Here is a 19,706-nt window from a genome sequence, read left to right on the forward strand (position 1 = left end):
TGTGTTGATTTTAAGGAGTAAATAAGAAATTCCTTGACAGTTAATGTGGTTTTTAGTTTTGTTGTTAAGTAATAATGGATACTTAACTTTTCTTTATGTCAGTTTTCTTGTAATCTGTTAGTAGTATTTGGCCAGGGGGAATAGTATCTGTTTCTGCATTTGCCTTTAGATGTTGAGGTAATCACCTTGCCAATGCCCTAATGTCTGTTCTGAATGTGATCAGGAGCTCTAAAAACAAAATTTTCTTTTTTTACAGTTGGTCCCACCTATAGGAATGTTGAATAATCCTATGAATGCAGTAACCACAAAGTTTGTTCGGACATCAACAAATAAAGTAAAATGTCCAGTATTTGTTGTAAGGGTAAGTATCCTATTGGATAGTTTTTAGAAAAATCAATTGTGAGGGTGGGGAGGTGTCTCAGTGGTAGAGCTCTTGCCTTGCATGCACAAGGCCCTGGATTTGATTCCCAGCACCACATAAAAAAGAAAAAAGAAAAAAAAAATCAATCCTGAGTTAGTTTACAAATTAGAAATTAGGTGAAAAATTAGAAATTATTTTAAATGTGTATGTGGGATAATAATAAGCTTGTTACCAGTAATTTTATTTTGAAATATTCCCTTTGTCCTTGGTTAGTAAAGTACTACTTAAAAATTGTTTTTCTTTTTTTCCTCTTTTTGTTTTTGTATTACTTATTTTTTTATCGGTTTGAGACACGGTCTCACTGTGCAGTTTAGGCCAGACTTGAGTTTACTCTGTAGTCCAGGTTAGTCTCGATTTCTCAGTGATCCTCCTGCCTCACTCAGCCTCTTGAATGCTGGGATTACAGGTGTGCACCACTAAGCCTGGCTTTGAAAATTGTTTTTCTTCATGTTGCAATTTCTATAAAATACTCTCTGAATTTTTATTTACATGAACAGTGCAGCAGGCTCAGAGTTATTCACTAGCTCAGTAGTTCTTTCGTTACAGTTGAGAAAGCAACATTGGAAGGTGAGTGATAGGCTGTTAGGTGTTAGAAGGAGAGAGACATCTGAACAGAGGTGAAGAACTGTGGTGTGTGAATCAGCTCCATGAAGGTGCTCAATATGCTTTCATTGAAATTTTGAAAATGTAGCTTTATAATGAATGCATTCACATGATTCAAAATTAAAATTTGGAAGTATTTGCAAGGACAAATTTTCTCTTTCTAGATATTCAGTTACAGTTTATGTAGATGATAGTCTCTAATCATTTTGTGAATTATTCCATTTCCTAAAAATATACTGGTTATTAATATTCAAAGTTACAGGCTGATAAATAGTCAAAACTGAGCAAATAACAGTTGAATGAAAATATCAAACAGAAAGATGACAGTGATAGCAAATGAGAAAAATATGGAATCTTTGGATACTTGAGCATTTCAATAGAAAATGGAGAGAGGTCGGGCTTCATAAAACTGTACAAGAGAGCTGGATGTGGTGGTGCATGTCTGTAATCCCAGCACTTGAGAGGCGGAGGCAGAAGGAGTGTTGTGAATTTGAGACTAGGCTGGACTACCTAGTGAGCTCAAGGCCAGCCTGAACTACATAGTGAGACCTTGTCTCAAAAAGATACACACACACACACACACACACACACACACACACACACACACACACACAAGTGGTTTGAGAGCCAAATAGAAGTTTCTATTTGGCTTTCAGACCTATGCGGTATATATACAGTAAAGAAACGCTTTTATGTAAGTAGCGCCTACCAGTATGTAGCATAATTTTCTTTCTTTTTCTTATTTTTCTTCTCTTTTACTTCTGTTTTCCTTTTCCTTGTGCTGAGAATCGAACTCATGACCTTGTGCTTGCCAGGCAGGCACTTAGGCTACTGAGCTTTATCCCTAGCCCTGGCATAATTTTCCTTTATTAGGGTGTTGATCAGTGAGGTATGACGGGCAGTGGATTTTATTATACTGTTAGCATAATATAGAAAACCTTTTTCAAATGAATGAGGTCTGAATATCCTTTGTTTTGTTAAGTGAATGAATAAATGTTCTTATTTGGGAATCACATTGTGAGGTCTTAGGAAAATTTGCCCATTTTAAAAGTACAGTTCATAGCACTCAGGAGGCTGAGGCAGGATGATCATTGTGAGTTGGAGGCCAGCCTGGTCTGCATAATGAGACCCTGTCTCAAAAGGACAAAAAAAAAGTTCAAATTAAGAAGCATTGAGAAATAAAAACTGGATTCTGTGTGTATAATTTGGTTCACTGCAGTATTAACTAGATTGGGATCTAAAGCAGATTAGAAAAAGATCTAGGAAGATAGGAAGTTTTAGTTCATAGTAATCAGAATGGATATACTAAGCAATAAAATGTAATTGGCATGTACTAGTACAATTTACCATGAACACTTCATTTTAAATATTCCATCTTTCTCTTCCTTTGAACACACATGTATTTTTTAATTTCTTGTCAATTTTTATTTTGGAGAATAGGATTGTTGTAATTTGTGTATTTGTACCCTCTTATAAGTATAATCCATCATAGGAACTGAAAATTTAAAAAGAGTGCTTTGTATTTTGAATTGATTATCTTGCCACAGATTAGGTTCAGTTTGTTAATTAGGACATTAAAATATTTGTGTAGCGTTAGTCAGTGATTCTAAAGGATGAAGTTTTGACATTAGATCGGCATAAAAATTATCACTGCTTAGCACTAGGAACAGTGGAGAGCTTACAAGTTTTAAGTACATTTAGTTGCAGGAAAAGTTCGATAGCCTTAAGCTGATTTTGTTTGTTTTAATTACGTACTAGTAACACTGTGTTGATTGAATAGCAGTTGATTGAATAGCAGTTGTAAGGTACTGAATACAGTCTTTCTGAATTTTCTGGTTACTATCTCATTTATGGTAGGCTACTGTATAGCCTAATATGAGATCTTTGTACATTTTCTTTTGAAATGCTCTTTAGAATGTATACGTAGACACTCATAATGCACTTTTTAAAAATTTAATGAATTTATTTTTTTCAAATCCATTTCATTCAAATATAAAAAGAAGAAAAAAAACTACAATAAAATTTCAAAGCCCATTAATCAAGGGTTAACAATGGTACATACATTGTGCATTGTCATCCCAAAATCATTTACCTATAGCATCTAATTTAATGAATTGAAATGCTGGAACTTTTCCTATATTGTGTTATTATAAATTGTTTTTTAAAGCTTTTTACTTTAAAATAGTTCCAGTTATATTCTTTTAAGTTTTTTGTGTCAGTATATGTTTGTAGTATATAATAATTACATTCATTTTGGAGAGTTGGTACATGTATATAACACGTCTTAATTCTTTTTACCCCTCCTTGTCCTTTCCTTCCCGTAAGTTATTTTCTAACAAAATACTTATTTATAAAGCTGAGGTGCTCCAGTGAAAGTCGTTATCATCTAGTTAATGTTAATTACTGCATCTATTATAAATATTGTGTGAATGTTTACAAAATGAGAAGTTGGAGGATTTGTGGTTACAATTAACTGTTTTGTCCTTCTCCCTCAGTGGACTCCAGAGGGAAGACGATTAGTCACTGGAGCTTCTAGTGGGGAGTTCACCTTGTGGAATGGACTCACTTTCAATTTTGAAACAATATTACAGGTAACAGTAATCACTAAATGGTAATTTATGCTGTGATACTTTAAAGAATCTCAGATATGGGCTCCATTATTGCCATTGTGAAACTTAACTGGTATAATTTATTAGTGCAAGTTAATATATGCTCCTCCAAGCCTTCAACGATACATTCTTTAAAGCATTACCTTATAAATGATTTTTGTTTTCACAGGCTCATGATAGCCCAGTGAGAGCCATGACTTGGTCACATAATGACATGTGGATGTTGACAGCAGACCACGGAGGATATGTGAAATACTGGCAGTCGAACATGAACAACGTCAAGATGTTCCAGGCACATAAGGAGGCGATTAGAGAGGCCAGGTTTATACACAATATACCATTTTCTGTAGTCCCTATTGTCATGGTTAAATTATTCTCTAAGTGTATGCTGGGTGCAGAGATGCATGGGCTCTGTCAGAATCTGGGAAGCTTTCTGCACCCTATGAACACAAAATTTTTCTTTGTTTTCACATATTCACCATTTTGCTGGCACCTTTCTGAAGTAGCATTGTCCTGGTATCAGCTTTTGCAATATGTTAGAGATGTATTGTCTGCCGCATTTTACACTGGTTTTCTCTTTTCATTTATGGTTAATAATGTGTATACTTTATTCCTTTTTATTATCTACTGTGTAAGACAAGAATATTTTATTCCAAATAAAGAATTCAGTCTTTAATTATACAGCTGAATAAAATCTAAAGCCTACAGAAAACACTTTCAGAATTCACACAAAATACAAGGAAAAAAGGCTTAAGTGAAGACCTGGTTGGCTTGGTTATGCCACGACTTCAAAAAGAAAGCATAGGACTAAAAACCTCTCACAGCTAACTCCCTGGATGTGGCAAACATTTATGGATTAATGAATGGGTTCTTCAAGCTTTGCAGCTGTAAGCAGATCTTTGTCAAGAAGACTCTAGAACTTTTCTTCTGATTCACTGTTAACATCAGTTATGCAAATGTATAAGTGGGGTTTAAAATATTTTCAGTGAGTTGTATACATATCAACAAGATACATGCAGTAAAACTGGAAAGGAAAGTTGCAAAAACAAGCCTGAAGAATTGCTGCAGCCTCAGAATAAAGCTAAGCAGCATTCTTTAAGGTTGTGCCACCTACCTATGAGAGGAGTTGACTCTAGAAACACTCTCCACTGCAGTCACTTGTTTCTATTTTCAGAGGCAACAGAAATTATTGGATATACCTGGTTCTGCTTTGTAGACTTGACATTAGTGTCATGCTCATACATTTTCACAGCTGGTTCATTCTTAGTCATAAGATTTAAAAGTTCAAGGAAGTTCTTAATGATTCATTAAGAAGCTTGATGGTTTTTCACTATTGGGAAGAAAACTGGCTCCCTCTTGCACAGCAGATTCTTTGGCTTTAAGCACAAGTGTGAAAGTCCCATTCTTCTGTGATTTAAATGTCTGTGTAGGAATTTTTCAGAAATATAATTCAGTTTCCACACCTAAGGCCACTCTGTATTTTGCTGGTTTGACAGGAAATATACTAAGAAGACCAGAGATAGCATTAGGGCTAATAATACACCCATGAAGTTCCCTGAATATTGATAATTGAAAACAGAAACAACTGTTGAAGTCTTCCTTTGATGAGATGCATATGTTAGCAACATTCTCTTTAAGGACTTCTTCACTGGATACTTCCTCTCCTGTTATAATGCAGCATAGTGTTTTTATTTTTCCCTGTCTGAGAAGCACAGATAATCTGTTAAATGCTGACTTCTTTCCCCTGCTGTGTGTCTTCATGTAACAGTTTCTCACCCACGGATAATAAATTTGCTACATGCTCTGATGACGGCACTGTTAGAATCTGGGACTTTCTTCGTTGCCATGAGGAAAGGATTCTTCGAGGTATGTGTGCTAACAGTACTGATTGGAATATATAAATAGGGACCCATTTGTGGTGAAATCATCACAATAGCACAGTAGCAGCTTACATCTCCATTCAGTTTTTTACATGTACACTGTCTCAGACTTGTTAAAAAGTCATCCAGACTCGCTCTCTAGTTCACAATCATTTTATAGATTTTTATTAATATTATCTTTGAAATCTTTCCACTGTGAATTAAACATAAAACTTCCCTTCTCCCATTGTATGCTTTTATCTTTATGCATCTTTTAGGATTATATTCCTTTTCCTGTGTTATACCCAAGATATCTTTTCTCAACATTAACACTAATTTTATTTAAATAGGTCACATTCTTTGGACATCCCTTTTACAGTATAAATTAACTGATAAAAGTGGAGGTATCAATAGCTGCACACCTGGGTGTTTCTATTTCTAAAAGCAATTGGAATTTCAGTGTGCCATATTTGTACTAGGGTTTACTTACATTGATTTTATAATTACAAATGTATCTATGAATTTTTCCTGTGCTACAAAAGAAATTATTTTTCCACTTGGAATACATTTGACTTCATAAAGAGGGACTGTTAAAAACACCAACTATTAACCAGCACCATTTATGTGAATTCTAGAGCATTAACTATGTATTATACATATGTAATACAAGAATTGCAACAAAAACATACTTCTGACTAAATTATGTTATTCACTAGAATGTAGTCTCACATTTTTTAGTTCAAATTGCCTGTCTCTGACACCTAATGCAAGAAGGGAACATGGGTGCCACAGATACTGGATGTTAAAAAATTATTCATCTATTTCCCTTTATGTTTAAGTAGAGTTAGTTCTTTTGGTGAAATTGTGAGGTTTGGCTTTCTTTTTTTTTGGTCATTTTCCAATAAGATTTCTCTATGCAGTTTAGGCTGTCCTTGAACTCACTTTGTTGCCTAGGCTGACCTCATAAACTTGCAGTGATTCTCCTGCCTCAGCCTCATGAGTGCTAGATTACAGGCGTGAGCCACCATGCCCAGTTTTGAGTTTCTTAAAACTATTCAGAGTTTCATGTGCAGCATGTAATGTTGATTTCTAGATAAGAAAATGACCTTTGAATATTTTAGCCCATATTTCAAAGATACTCCAGGATCTTTGGATACATTTGTTTACACTCCCTGGTTTTGCAGTTTTATTGGGGTTTATCTGCAAGTCTGTGTCATTAGCTAGCACAGGGACACAGTTCCTGTTATGTTGAGGAAACATGTGCACTGTGAAGGTCGTAATAACCATACAACCTCAAAATGAGATTGAAACCATCTAGTCTTGAGTTATTTCATGGATGCGTATCCTAACACAGGAAGTATGACACATGCAAAGTAAAATCAGTACAAAGTAAACCTGAATCTCATCATTTGACTCACACCCTAAAACTCCAGCATAATTTGGTCGACATGTAAGAATTGAGATGTATTCATTAGGATTATTCTAGACTTTTAAACAACTTTTTTTTTTTTGGTCTTTTTCATCTTTATCGGTACCGGGGATCGAACTAATTATTCTAGACTTTTACATGGAAATCCCAAATATGGACAAAAGTATAATGAATCTCCATATATTTTTAGGATTTATATTCTCAATCATTTCTTTTACTTTCTCATGAAAAATGTTTTACTTGATATTTATAACGTTGTACTTAAATAAAGCAAATATAAATAAATTAATTGTACTACCCAAGCAGAGTCACTGCAGCAGCAGAACATCAGATGACAGTTGTTTTTTCTAAACTAAGACCTTAGTGTTTAGGTGTATTAATTGCAGTGTTGGCATATTGCAGTAAATAAGTGGGTTTTGGGTTGCAGTTTGGGCACTTGGTCTCTAAAAGGTTCACCATCACTGGACTATAGAATCTGACAGGCACATTGCTTTGTTCATGTTGTACACCAGGCCCTTGGTTTGGGGGTTCAGTATTTTTAAAAAGCTGAAAAAATTCTTAAGGAGTTTGTGATAATGTGGTCTTCTTTGTTGCATACTTTTCTACATCATCCTTTGAAACCTGTATACACATAATTACTTGTTTAGTTTTAGACATCTTTAATTTTTTTATAATGTTCTTTCCTTGTATCAGACAGCTCCTTGACTACAACTTGTCCTGCTTTATGGAATGCAAAAAAAGTTTATTTCCAATACAGCAGTTCATTAAGTATTAGAAGACAGCACTCATGTCTTCAGCTTTAAGCAATGAGAGTATACTTGTTTTTTGTTTGTTTGTTTGTTTTCTTTGTGTGTTTTTGTTTGTTTGTTTGTTTGTTTTTGAGAGAGGGTCTCAACTACATAATCTAGTGTGGTCTTGAACTCACTATAGAGCCTAGGCTGGGCTCAAGCTCACAGGAATCAAATACAGGGATGTACCACCAAGTCTAGTGATGATAGTGTTTTTTTTTTTTCCCCCTATTTTTTTGGTACCGGGGATCAAACTCACGATCTTGCACTTGCCAGGCAGGTGCTTATACCACTGAGCTAAATCCCTATCCCTGTTAGTATACTTTTGAGCACAGAATTTACAGTTGGCTTTTAATGTTAAAAGTATTCTAGGATTTAAAGTGGGTGTACATCTGTTGTTAGGAGAGCTGCTATGCAAAAGGATTTGTTGATTCATAGGTTGAAAAAACAAGGTATTTATGAAATTGAATCAACCACATTGAGAGTACCATGTTTATGCCCAGTCACTACAAAAGCATGTGTAAGTCACTGATGCAACAGAGATAAACTGAGGGAGGGGTAGGGGCTGGGGATTTAGCTCAATGGCATAAGCGCCTGGCTTGCACGCAGGCAGTTGTGAGTTCGATCCCTGGTACCAATTAAAAAAAAAAAAGACCAAACAAAAAGATAAACTGGCATGATACTTCTTTTACTCTCCATCTAAAATCTAAAACTGTGCCTGTCATATAATTTTTTAACCTTTTTTTTCTTTTTTTTTTTTTTTTTTTTTGTCTTTTGAGACAAGATTTCCCTATGCAGTTCACCCTGGTCTTGAACTGACTGTGTAACCCACATCTGGCCTCTTAGTGATCCTCCAGTATCATCCTCCAGAGAGCTGGGATTACTGGGGTGTGAAACTACGCCCTGCTGAAATAACATTTTAAACACCAGGAGTGTATGAGACTAAAGGAGTATCTAGCTTACTATTACTTTATACATTTGACTCAAGTAAAGTAGCATACATTTATTTAATAAGTAAGCATATCCCTATTTAGGCAGAAGAATTGTGTGATCCCTACTGTCATACTTCTTACAGTTTTATAGGTAAGATATTTTCACAGGTTTAAGTTTGGTCACATAAAAGAAGAGCCATGTGATAGAATTATACTTTTAGTGCACAGAGGATGAAGTAGACCACTTCCTACTGACTAGCTGAAAGTATAGAATCAGTAAAAATATTGAGATAAATTTTAGTGAGAGGATATATCTAGATCTATCTGTATCTATATAATTTTTTTTTTTTTTTTTTTTTTTTTTTTTGGAGACAGGATCTTGCTATGTAGTCCAGGCTGGCCTTGAACTCATTGTAGTCCTCCTGCTTCAGCCTTTTATGCTGGGATTATTAGGCATGCATCACTAGACCCGGCCTTGGGTCTTGTATTCTTAAAAAGAATCTAGTTCAGAAGCTCCAATGTGTTTGAATTTGTTTTACCTTCTTGATTTTAGCATTAACTCCAACACATTCATTACTTTTACTATCAGGAATGTTGTAAGTACTTCATTCCCTTTGAAATAAATAGTTCTTCCTTTTTTTTATAAATGAATCAACCAAGGTACCAGGAAGTTAAATAAACCTGCCAAAGATCATGGAGTATGTAAGAGCGCTAGGGTTTTAATCTAGGATGTTTGACTTGAGTTTATCTTTAGCTACTAGGTTACAGTGTTTTTTTTACATGCACATGCGCACACACACACACACACACACACACACACACACACACTGAACCCAAGGCATTGTATGTGCTAGGTAAGTTCTCTACCACTGCGTTGCATCCCCCATCCTTTTTAGGTTGAAAAGAATGCTAGCCTGAGCTAAGTTAGACAGAAATTAATACACAGAAAGAGATGTGACTCTCAAGTCAGTGATAAATACAGATAATCAGAATCGTGGCTAGAGGCACATCTGAAGAAGGCCAGGCCTCCAGATAATGTCACAGTGGCCCAGCTTTTACATTACCCCAAGGGATAAGCAGAACTGTAATCAGTACCACCTCATCCATTAAGTCCAAGTATGTGTCAGATACCTGAGTAGGTGACCAGAACACCTCGGTCCATCCCTTCCTGAAATGTTCCTGTTTTAGAAGTCATGGATAAGCCAAAGTTAATGGTGCCAGCCTTGTGCCCTTGCTACTGGCCCTGCTTCTCTGTTGCATCAGTATGAGTTAAGTGGCTGTACTTATAATCCTGTATGTCAGTGGTGATGAACCTGTGGCATGTATACCTCAGTGGCATGCAGAGCCCTCTGTCAGCAAGTAAGCCTAGTCACTCCAGCAGCTGTCCCTCAGTTTATCTTTTTGTTTGGTCTTTTTCTTTTTTATTGGTACCGGGGATCAAACTCACAACTGCCTGCGTGCAAGCCAGGCGCTTATGCCATTGAGCTAAATCCCCAGCCCCTACCCCTCCCTCAGTTTATCTTAATGCCTTCCTTTAATAATCTCTGTAAAGATTATGGATTTTGAACAAATGACATACTTAACCACAAAAAACATTAAACTCACCACACAGCTCAAGGAAAAGAAATGTCTTGTATTTGTGATAAGTTTCTGTATGCTTCTGCACTACATTCAACTAGCTTTTGTTAAGAGACATGAACTACTGCTACAAAATTTTTTTGGTCCAGCCCTGTGTTTTTGAACTATGTATAGACATATTTTCAGAGTGTTGGGTGTTCCAAGAAACTGATATTTACTAGAAGTAATTTTACTTATTAAAATATGTCTTCCTATAAGGCCTTACGGAACATTCACAAAAGCCAGTATTATCTCACTGCAACAAAAAAATAAAACAAGTGTTCTTTAAAACATGGCCAAAGCACAGTAACTCCTACAGACGCGTTAATAATAAAAGCCCTTCAGTCATACTTAATTGCCCAGATGATTACATGGATCCATTTCACTAATACCTATTTTCTCTATCAGTGGTCCTTGTTTGAGGAAGAGTTTATTTGAGTTTGTTTTCTCAGCTACTCTGAAAATAGTTGGATCATAAGCTCCTGGTAGGCTCTTTTTATCTGTGTATGTTGCAAGTGGGAGAAAAAGTTAATATTTAACTTCTGAAGTATATTATCTAATGAAATTAGTGTGGTAGAGGTCTGAAATACCTATTTTGTTGACTTTTTTCCCCCCCGGTACTGGGGACTGAACTCGTGACATCACACTTGCCAGGCAGTTGCTGTGCCGTTGAGCTAAATCCCCAGCCCCTCGTTCATAGTTTTTACAGAAATTGTTTTAAGTCTCTATGTTGGACTTTTGTTTTTTCCATCTGTGCTTATTGTATGTCAAAAATTTTTTGAAGATAAGTATGTGCTTATTTTTGGACGGGAGAGAGATACAACGTTGCTGTAATGCTTAGTATTTTAGTTAAGAATTATTAGGCATTTCTAGACACACTTTTGGTGAAAGAGTCACATACCTTTGATGCCCCATTGAATCCAGAACTTTGTGCAAGCTAGGCAAATCCTTGAACTCATGATCCTATTGCCTCAGCCTCTGGAGTAGTTGAAATTATAGGTGTGTGTCACTAAGTGCCTGCAGAATTTTTCATTTTTAGCAGATAGATTCTTTTACAAAGTATATGATTAAAATATAATTTTGTAAAAACTAAACTTTGTTCATAGGAGTAGTGAAGTACCAAAATTAATATTGTTTTCTCATAGCCATTTTTCTCTCGCTTTCCCGGAGTTAAGTGGAGATGGCACAATGCCAAGGAAGTAGTCTGCCATTGATTGCACGCCCCAGTGGTATACCGTGTTTAATTGTATACCAAAACCTGCATCTCTCCCTGTGACTATAATTCTTAACACAGCCTTTTTCTTTTTCCCTTGGTCTGTAAAAGATTGTGGAGTCCTCTCAGTATCCAGGTTTGATTTGTTACAAGTAGAAATCATAAATAATCAACTAAATTGAAACAATTAGGAAATCCTAAGGGAAACCAGTATGAATGCAGACCCAACTACTACAAAGGTGGTTCAAAAAACTTAGGGAGTACAATAGAAGTTTTCAATTAGTTAAACAACTGTGGTTGTGATGTTCAGTCATCAAAGGATGGAGTAGTTCTTAATTCAGTCGAGCCTAATAACTGCTTTTTCTAATTTGTAATCTTTTCTGAAATGAATTCTGGTGATGATTGCTATGACCTGCAAAATTTTAAAGCAACATTAACAGCCTTACACAGGTTATAAAGAAAAAAAGTTTTTCAAAAATACCCCCAAAATGTCATTACTGCTTTTATTAAGAACCAGTAATTTGGAACAAGGCATGCTAAAACAGCCCTGTTTTTATGAGGATTACTGAAGAGGTCAAAGATACTGTAGCCAGACCATAAGCAGTTTCTTGAAGTAATGTATGAATCATGGGAGAGAAATGTTGTTTTATAGCTGAATGGTTGAAGGGTTATTCCCATAGTAAGTTTTCACTGGATCTTTGTTTCTTGTGAGGCAAATAAGCAGAGTGCTATGAGAATCATTAGCTGGCCCTGTTCTGCTTAATGCTTAACCTTTTTAAATTAACCTAAACGGCTTGCTTTGCAAGTCAAAGTGGAAGTTAAAGTTATAACCAGAAGTTCACTAGTTTTCAGGGTGGGAAAAGATAACTGTGATGTTAAATTTAAGTAGAAAATTAAAGCGCAAAATTTAGAGCTAAGTACGCAGTCTTGTTTTTAGCCTTGAAATTGTGTAAAAGCAATTCAGGCTTTTAGGTGATCACTATGAACTCTCAAGGTGTGATGCCCTGCTTTGCTTAATAGAAATAGATGTTCAGAATGGTAGAGCTTCACTTTTGAGGTTTGAGATTTAGTGTTGACCTTGGTCAAAAGGTGACTTAAGAAACAAAGTGATGGACTGGAGATTTAGCTCAGCGGCATAAGCACCTGCCTTGTAAGCAGGCGGTCATGAGTTCGATCCCCGGTACCGATAAAAAAAAAAAAAAAGAAACAAAGTGATGTAAGACCTGTGGGGAGCTTGGTGGAGCACATATGTAGTAGTCTCAGCATTTGATGACTGAGGTAGGAGGATTGCTGTGATTTGGAGGTTAGCCTGAATTGCATACTAGGACTCTGTTTCAAAAACCAAAAGAAAAGGTGGCAAGGTGTAGAAGGATGATTGAATTTGTTTCATATAGATCTAGAATAGTGGGGAGATGATAGTATATTATATTTGGACTTAATTATTGAACTTTCTATAGAAAGATTAATAAAGATAGGTTTTTTGAGCTCCAGGCTTCTCTTTGCTGCAGTTGAGCAACCTTTAGCAGTTGAGCAACCTGTCAGGGAGATTATTCTCATTTTAGATAAAGGATTACATTTTGTAATATTTAATCTGAATGAGGCTATCTTTTAACTATAATTTCCAGTTTTGGAAAGACTGAACTGAAAGTTTAACATTCCTTAAAAAAGCGTATATCCCTTAAGGGGTGTTGCCAAGTCTGTTTATTGAGATACTAGATAATCCTTTACTATTTGAGGTAGTAGGTAGAGATTCAATAATCTTTAAGAGCTTTTAAGTACATTTATACCTTTTGGTTTCTTGGCAAGAGGATCCCAAATTCAGGGCCAGCGAAGGCAGCTTAGTGTTGTCTCAACATTAAAAGAAAACAAAAATGTAGCTCTATACTTTCTGGGTCAGTACCGCACTTTAAGGAAAGAAATTACACATTTCAGGTTTTAACACACACACATATAAATAAGTACATACATCTTTTTGTTTGTTTGTTTTTTGATCTCATTATGTATCTTAGACTGACCTTGAACTCACTGTGTAATCCAGGCTAGCCTTGGACTTGCCTCAGCCTCCCAAATGCTGGGATTACAGGTTTGCACCATCATGCCGACCAGGAAACATACATCTTAGTACAGTATATTTTTACCTATTTATACTTTGATACAAACTGTTTTCAGTAATCCAAAGATTCCTTTGTGCCTCTTTTTAGTATAACATTTTATTAGGTAGTTTAGACTTTGAAGGTGTTGTGTGTGTGTGTGTGTGTGTGTGTGTGCGCGCGCGCGTGTGTGTGGTTGTGTGGTTGTGTGGTTTTTTTTTTTTTTTTTTTTTTTGTCTTTTTGAGACTGGGTTTTACTATGCAGTTCAGGCTGGCTTTGAACTCACTTTGTAGCCCAAGTTGGCCCCAAATTTGTGGTGATCCTCCTGCCTCACCCTCCCAAGTGCTGGGATTCCAGTGGTGAGCCACCATGCCCAGCATACAAAAGACTAATGAAAAAATACAGGTGAAAATTCTGCCGTCTTTTCACAGGTAATCTTTTGTGTATGTGTCATTAGGGATTGTACTCAGAGAATGTTAACCTCTATTTTCAATCCTTCTCCTTTTATCTTGAGGCAGACTGTGTAACATACTTCAGAAGTTACGATGACACTTTGACCTTGTGCCTTCCTAATTTTCTGTGTGATGGTCTAAAAGTGATGTTTCATACTAAATCTGAAACATTTAACATGTTTTAACACAATGTTGACATTAAAAGAAAAATGGAAAAAATAGTATGCCAAAGTCACCCCTGGCCTCCCTGTGATTATATGTCTTCATAAAGCATGTTTTATAGTTAACATTATAAGACTAGGGGCTGAGGATTTAACTCAGCAGCATAAGCGCCTGCTGGCAAGTGCAAGGTTGTGAGTTTGAGCCTCGGTACCCCCCCCCAAATAAATAAATAAAAAACAAACAAACTAGAGCATTCAGTCTAGTTTTCTCAATGTGTGATTCACAAAGTCAGTACTTTCAGCTGAAGACTACCAGGAATATTGGGCAAGTTGGTTTTATTACTTACTGCAGCAAAGACCAGAGATCATAGGGAACCATGGAGCATCTCAGTGAAAGGGTACTATAAAAATCTGTAATAGGATTTTGGCTTTAATTAGCTAATTTTAGGGATGGGCTAAGGAATAGGAGGCTTCCTCTGGAATTGGTGCTGCTAAGGAGAGGTAGCTCTGTGGTTATCAATAAATCTTCCAGGGCTACAATTGTAAACAAGTAGCTAGAATTTGATGAGTGAGATTCAAATTGTGTGAGTTGTACAGTTACCTTGTTTAGTATTTATCTTGTATCAGAATGGCCACATTTGACATATGCATGTAGTGAAATTCAAGAGTACAAAATAAGCTGTAAATATCAGCTCAGTGAGACAGGATTATGACTGAAGTTATTTCACAGAGGTCAGGAGCTGCTTTTTTTTCCCCTTTTTTTTCTAAGAAAAATTTTTAAAAAATCTATTTGGTAACTCACAGTGTGGTGTGGTTAAGATTTAGTAACAGCTGGGGCTGAGGATTTAGTTCAGCATTAAGTGCCTGCCTGGCAAGTGCTAGGTTGTGAGTTTGATCTCTGGTACAAAAAAAAAAAAATTTAGTAACAGTGATATATTGGCATACATACTGTAACATGTAGTGACCTATACCAGTGCCAGAGTAATTTTTTATAGAGCGGTGATTGGGAAGCATTCAGTTTCTTAGTAAGCAGCATATGCCATGCTCTAGCTGGCATTAGGAAAACTAGTTATTGGTTGAAATATGAACTTGTTTTTCTTAAGAAATTGTCTATATTAATCTTTTAATCGAGTTTACTAAATTTAGTGTCTAAGAATTAGTTTTTAGGGTATAGTTTCTTAATATGGGTAGCTATTTATTTTGTGTGGTTTTAAGTTAATGTAAAACAGTAAGTATCAAAATGAGTTTTAAGTGCTTTTGATGACTAACCTTAGAACTGATCTCATGTTATATATGTACTACTAACAAATTACAATACTTGTGAAATTATTGAACTATTAGGTTGACTATAGGCAAATAAAGAACTTATTTTTGGTACCAGGGTTCAAACTCATGACCTTGTACTTGCCATTAGGTGCTTCTGCTGCTGAGCTAAATCCCTGGGCCCTAAGAAATAGCTTTTTTTGTTTTTTAAATTTTTTTTGGTCTTTTTCTTTTTTATTGGTACTAGGTATCGAACTCATGACCACACACTTGCAAGGCAGGTGCTTATGCCACTGAGCTAAATCCCCAGCCCCAAGAAAGACCTTTTGAAAAAAAAAAAAAAAAAAAAATGGTGCTGGGGATTAAATTCAGGCCCTTGCAAATGCTATGCAAGCCAATGTGATCAAATTATTCCTCAGCTCCAAAGAACCTTGTGTATGCAGTTTCCTTGTTGAATGCATCAAAGATCACTACAGTGATCCTTGTTTATTCATATTTTTAGATGATTTGTGTATTTTCTGTGCCACATTGAGGGCCCTGGGAACAGTATGGGGATGGGGTCAGCTACTGCTTAGCTTCACGAGCCACAGGATAATTGGAGGTATCAGAGCAGCACTTTTAATGGGATCTTAGTTTCTGACATATGTCCTGTAATAAACACTGCATAATTGTATTTAGTACAGAGTAGAATATCCCTGGGATTAATGAGGTAAATTTTGTAGTTTTTGTGACTTTAAAAGTAGCTATTTCTAAAATCAGATATTTATTGAACACATATAAGTCTGATGGATGATGTCTTTGAAACGTAGAAGTCTTCAGAACAAAATTGTCTTCTAGTCAACTTCAAGGTAGTCTTCCATTGTACCTTCATCTTGAATAATAAATTGAGGGTATTGTCTTTACTACTGAATTCTTGTATTAATATATGAAAACTAAGTATAATAGTCGAATCTTGTAAAAAAATTTTTCTTATTTTGTTTTAGTTTTGGGATAAGTTCTCAGTATGCATCTCAGGCCAGCCTTAAACTCACCGTGTAGCCTATATTGGTCTTAAATTCACAATGATCTTCCTGCCTTGGTCTCCTGAGTGCTGGTATTACAGGTGTTTGCCATCACACCAGGCTGCAGAGAAAACTTAACCATGAATACTCACTTATTGAAAGTCCTGAGCATATTTGTGTAGTGTTATGATTATGAAATACAGCTTATCTAGCTCCTTTTAGACAAACAAGGCACATTATATAGATGCCTCTTCAAGTAGTACCACTACTTATGCTACTGGTCTATAGAATTTTTTTAATAGGAAAAAAATGTTGAATTTTCTAAATAGCTTTTTCTTTTTTTCTTTTTTTGGGGGGGGGGACTGGATCTCAATATGTTACTCAGGCTGGCCTCAAACTGTGGGACTGAAGAGATCCTCCTTCATTCTCAGGATTAGCTGGGATTATAGTTGTGCATCACTGTCCTAGCTTCATAGCTTCTTTATTATAGTTTTTAATTTTTACAAGGATCTTAAATTTGTAAAATAGACTTAGGTCACAGGAGCCTTTTATATTTTTGTTCTTTGAGATGCATAGTAGTAACATTGAAATGTTGGTTTGGACTAAGTAGGGATGAAAAATTTTCAGGACAGGATTTTTCTCCTAAAGTCGGTTCCATACACAAAACTTTATTTATTTATTTATGCGCTTAGTTTGTTTGTAATGCTAGGGATTGGACTCAGGACCTTGCATATACAACAAGGCAACAACTCTACCATTACCCTACATGTCCAGACCATGTTAAGATTTATGTATTGAGCAATTAGCACATAATTGGCTGGGAAGTTACTACATAATCATTCGTGTCTGTATCTAGATTATGTATAGATGCCAGAATTCATCTTTATAGATCTAGGCATATGAGTGAAAATGTTCCTCCATTGGCCAGAGCCCTGGGCTTCATCCCCCTCAGTACATGAATTTATGGTGACCTTTTGGTTAAAGTGTCTGAATAATAAGGTATTGTATTTTGAAACTAACTGTGTTTGGATCAAAACCCATTTTCATGATTCTTGCTGGCCCTGTTGTATATTATAATCTGTACATGGTATATTATCTGTTGTTTTGTCCTGCTGGTAGGATTTCAACACAAGGGCTCACAGAACTCTGCAACTGAGCTGCAGATCACAGCCTCATAACAGCCTTTTTTTTCCCTATAAGAAGGAAAGGAAAAACTACTGTAAACTACTTGGTGTGTTGCTTTAAAATTTAATGACAAAAGAATATACTGTAATTACTGTTTATTGTGGTTAAATGACAAGAAGACTATTTTACTATTAAACCTGTGCTGTACCTGGTCCAGAATTCTACATACATAGTTTCTACTTAGGACAATCTTTTTCTTCTTCAGAGATGCTTTAAACATTACTCAGCTAAAAGCCAGTAGTTGTGGGTATAAATCCTAGCTCTACTACTGAGCTAGTCTTTCATGCATTTCCTCACCTATCAAGTGGGACCAGTGATAACCTGCATCCCAGGGCTTCTGTGACAGCGCCTTTCTTATGCAGAAGGCATCCTCCAAATACAGGCTGAGCCGGTGTGTGTTGTTTAAGTCATATATGTCAGACGGATGCTAAAATCATGTAAACCAAAAGTCATGTAAAACAGAACATACAATATTTTAGTTAAAGAAGCTAGTTAAAGAGGAAATTGATTAGGAGAGGTGTCAGAGGGAGGCAATTGAATCGAGTTTAAGTGGGATGTTACCCTCTTTTCAGTAGTGATTCTTAGGTTTAGAAATGTTAATTAAATGTAATGTAAGCCACATTTAAATAAATAACATTGTATTGAAATAAAACCATGGCTTATTTTTTTAAACTTATCTTTCTGTAAGTCCTCCTACCTCCACACTCATATCGGAAGATCCACAGGAAATTGTTAAAATTTTTACTCCCAACATTTGTCATATACTATCTCCAGAGTTCAGAGTTCTCTTTGGTTTTACCTGCTTGTGCATTTGTTTGATTATTTATTTATTTACGTATTTTTTGCCATACTAAGCATTGAACCCAAGACCTCAACCACACTAGGCAAATGCTGTTACCACTGAGCTGTATTTCCAGTTTGTTTTAACTGACAGAGGTCTTGTTAAGTTGCTTAGGCTAGCCTCAAATTGGCAGTTCTCCTGGTTCAACCTCTCAAATAGCTGGGATTACAAGTGTGTGCCATCATGCTTTGCTCCTGTTTGTTTATTTGTTTGTTTTTTTGATACTGGGAATCGAACTCATGACCTTGCGCTTAACAGACAGGTGCTTATGCTGCTGAGCTAAGTCCCCGGCCCAGTTTTTTGAATAGTTGAATATATCTGAGTCATCTTTGAGAACCACTAGCTGCTTTTTTGAGTTCTAATTTGATTAGTTTATCTTAAATGGAAATACTCTGGATTTACAGGTACTTTAAATCTACATTGTATGGCTTCAGTGTAGGTCTGCAATGTCTTGTAAAAACAAAGGCCAAGAAAACCTATATTTTGGGGTTGGGTGTGTTTTAACATGTTATGGTGTGGTGTGGTATGTTTATGGTATGTTATTTTTGGTACCAGGGATCAAACTCATGACCTTGCACTTGCCAGGGCAGGCACTCACTCTGGTCCTGTGTTTAACATTCTAAAATACACTTTTTTTTTTTTGATACTGGGATTGAACTTGTGGCCTTATGCTTGCTAGGCAGGTGCTTGTGCTGCTGAGCGAAACCCCTGGCCCTAAGATAAGCATCTTAATTTTAAGCTGAATCAAAACTAGATGTTCTTGTTACGAATATTTCTATAACCAGAACTTTTGTTGTGTTATGTCCTCAGTCTGTTTTTCTCCAGTCTTTTATTATTGATGGTTCTACAAAAGTATAGTAAAAGAAAAATTCTCTTAAACACAGTAAAGGGTGAAAAATCTTTATTGTGCCACATTGTTTTCATTTTTATATCCACTTTGCTGACTGAAGATGAAAAGACCAAACCAGAAACTGGAACACGTATGGCTCACAGGTCGCAACATTACACTGGTTCCCCAGAGCAAAGAGGCAGTGCTCCTCCACATACCTGGTTAACAGTGTCTTCTCCTTGGGAAGCATCATTAGCATGATTACCGGATTTCTGTGTGCCTGCTGGCAAAGAAATGTTGGAATGCTGGTTATAATACACTGACATGTTCTTCAGAACAGAAGAACCCTACCATTGAAACCCACTCTGAGAATGTATTTTACAGAAGTGTTCACTGTTAGCTAGTTAAAATG

At 36.1% G+C, this 19,706-nt stretch overlaps 1 protein-coding gene across 15 annotated transcripts in view; it reads left to right on the forward strand.

The window, feature by feature from the left end:
- Wdr33 (WD repeat domain 33) overlaps window positions 1-19,706 on the forward strand; it is a 99,503-nt gene that overhangs the window by 39,262 nt on the left and 40,535 nt on the right. For 14 of the 15 annotated variants that reach the window (XM_023561101.2, XM_063258811.1, XM_063258812.1 and 11 more), the window contains 4 exons: window positions 257-361; window positions 3,520-3,615; window positions 3,803-3,954; window positions 5,402-5,499. In XM_023561101.2, coding sequence (XP_023416869.2) covers window positions 257-361; window positions 3,520-3,615; window positions 3,803-3,954; window positions 5,402-5,499 — 451 coding nt within the window. Of the gene's footprint in view, window positions 1-256; window positions 362-3,519; window positions 3,616-3,802; window positions 3,955-5,401; window positions 5,500-19,415; window positions 19,705-19,706 lie in introns of those variants that run through there. The other variant, XM_063258813.1, reaches the window with a different exon arrangement.

Source organism: Cavia porcellus, unplaced genomic scaffold, assembly GCF_034190915.1.
Source record: "Cavia porcellus strain 051 isolate PalLab524CR breed Dunkin Hartley unplaced genomic scaffold, mCavPor4.1 scaffold_12, whole genome shotgun sequence".
NCBI lineage: Eukaryota > Metazoa > Chordata > Mammalia > Rodentia > Caviidae > Cavia > Cavia porcellus.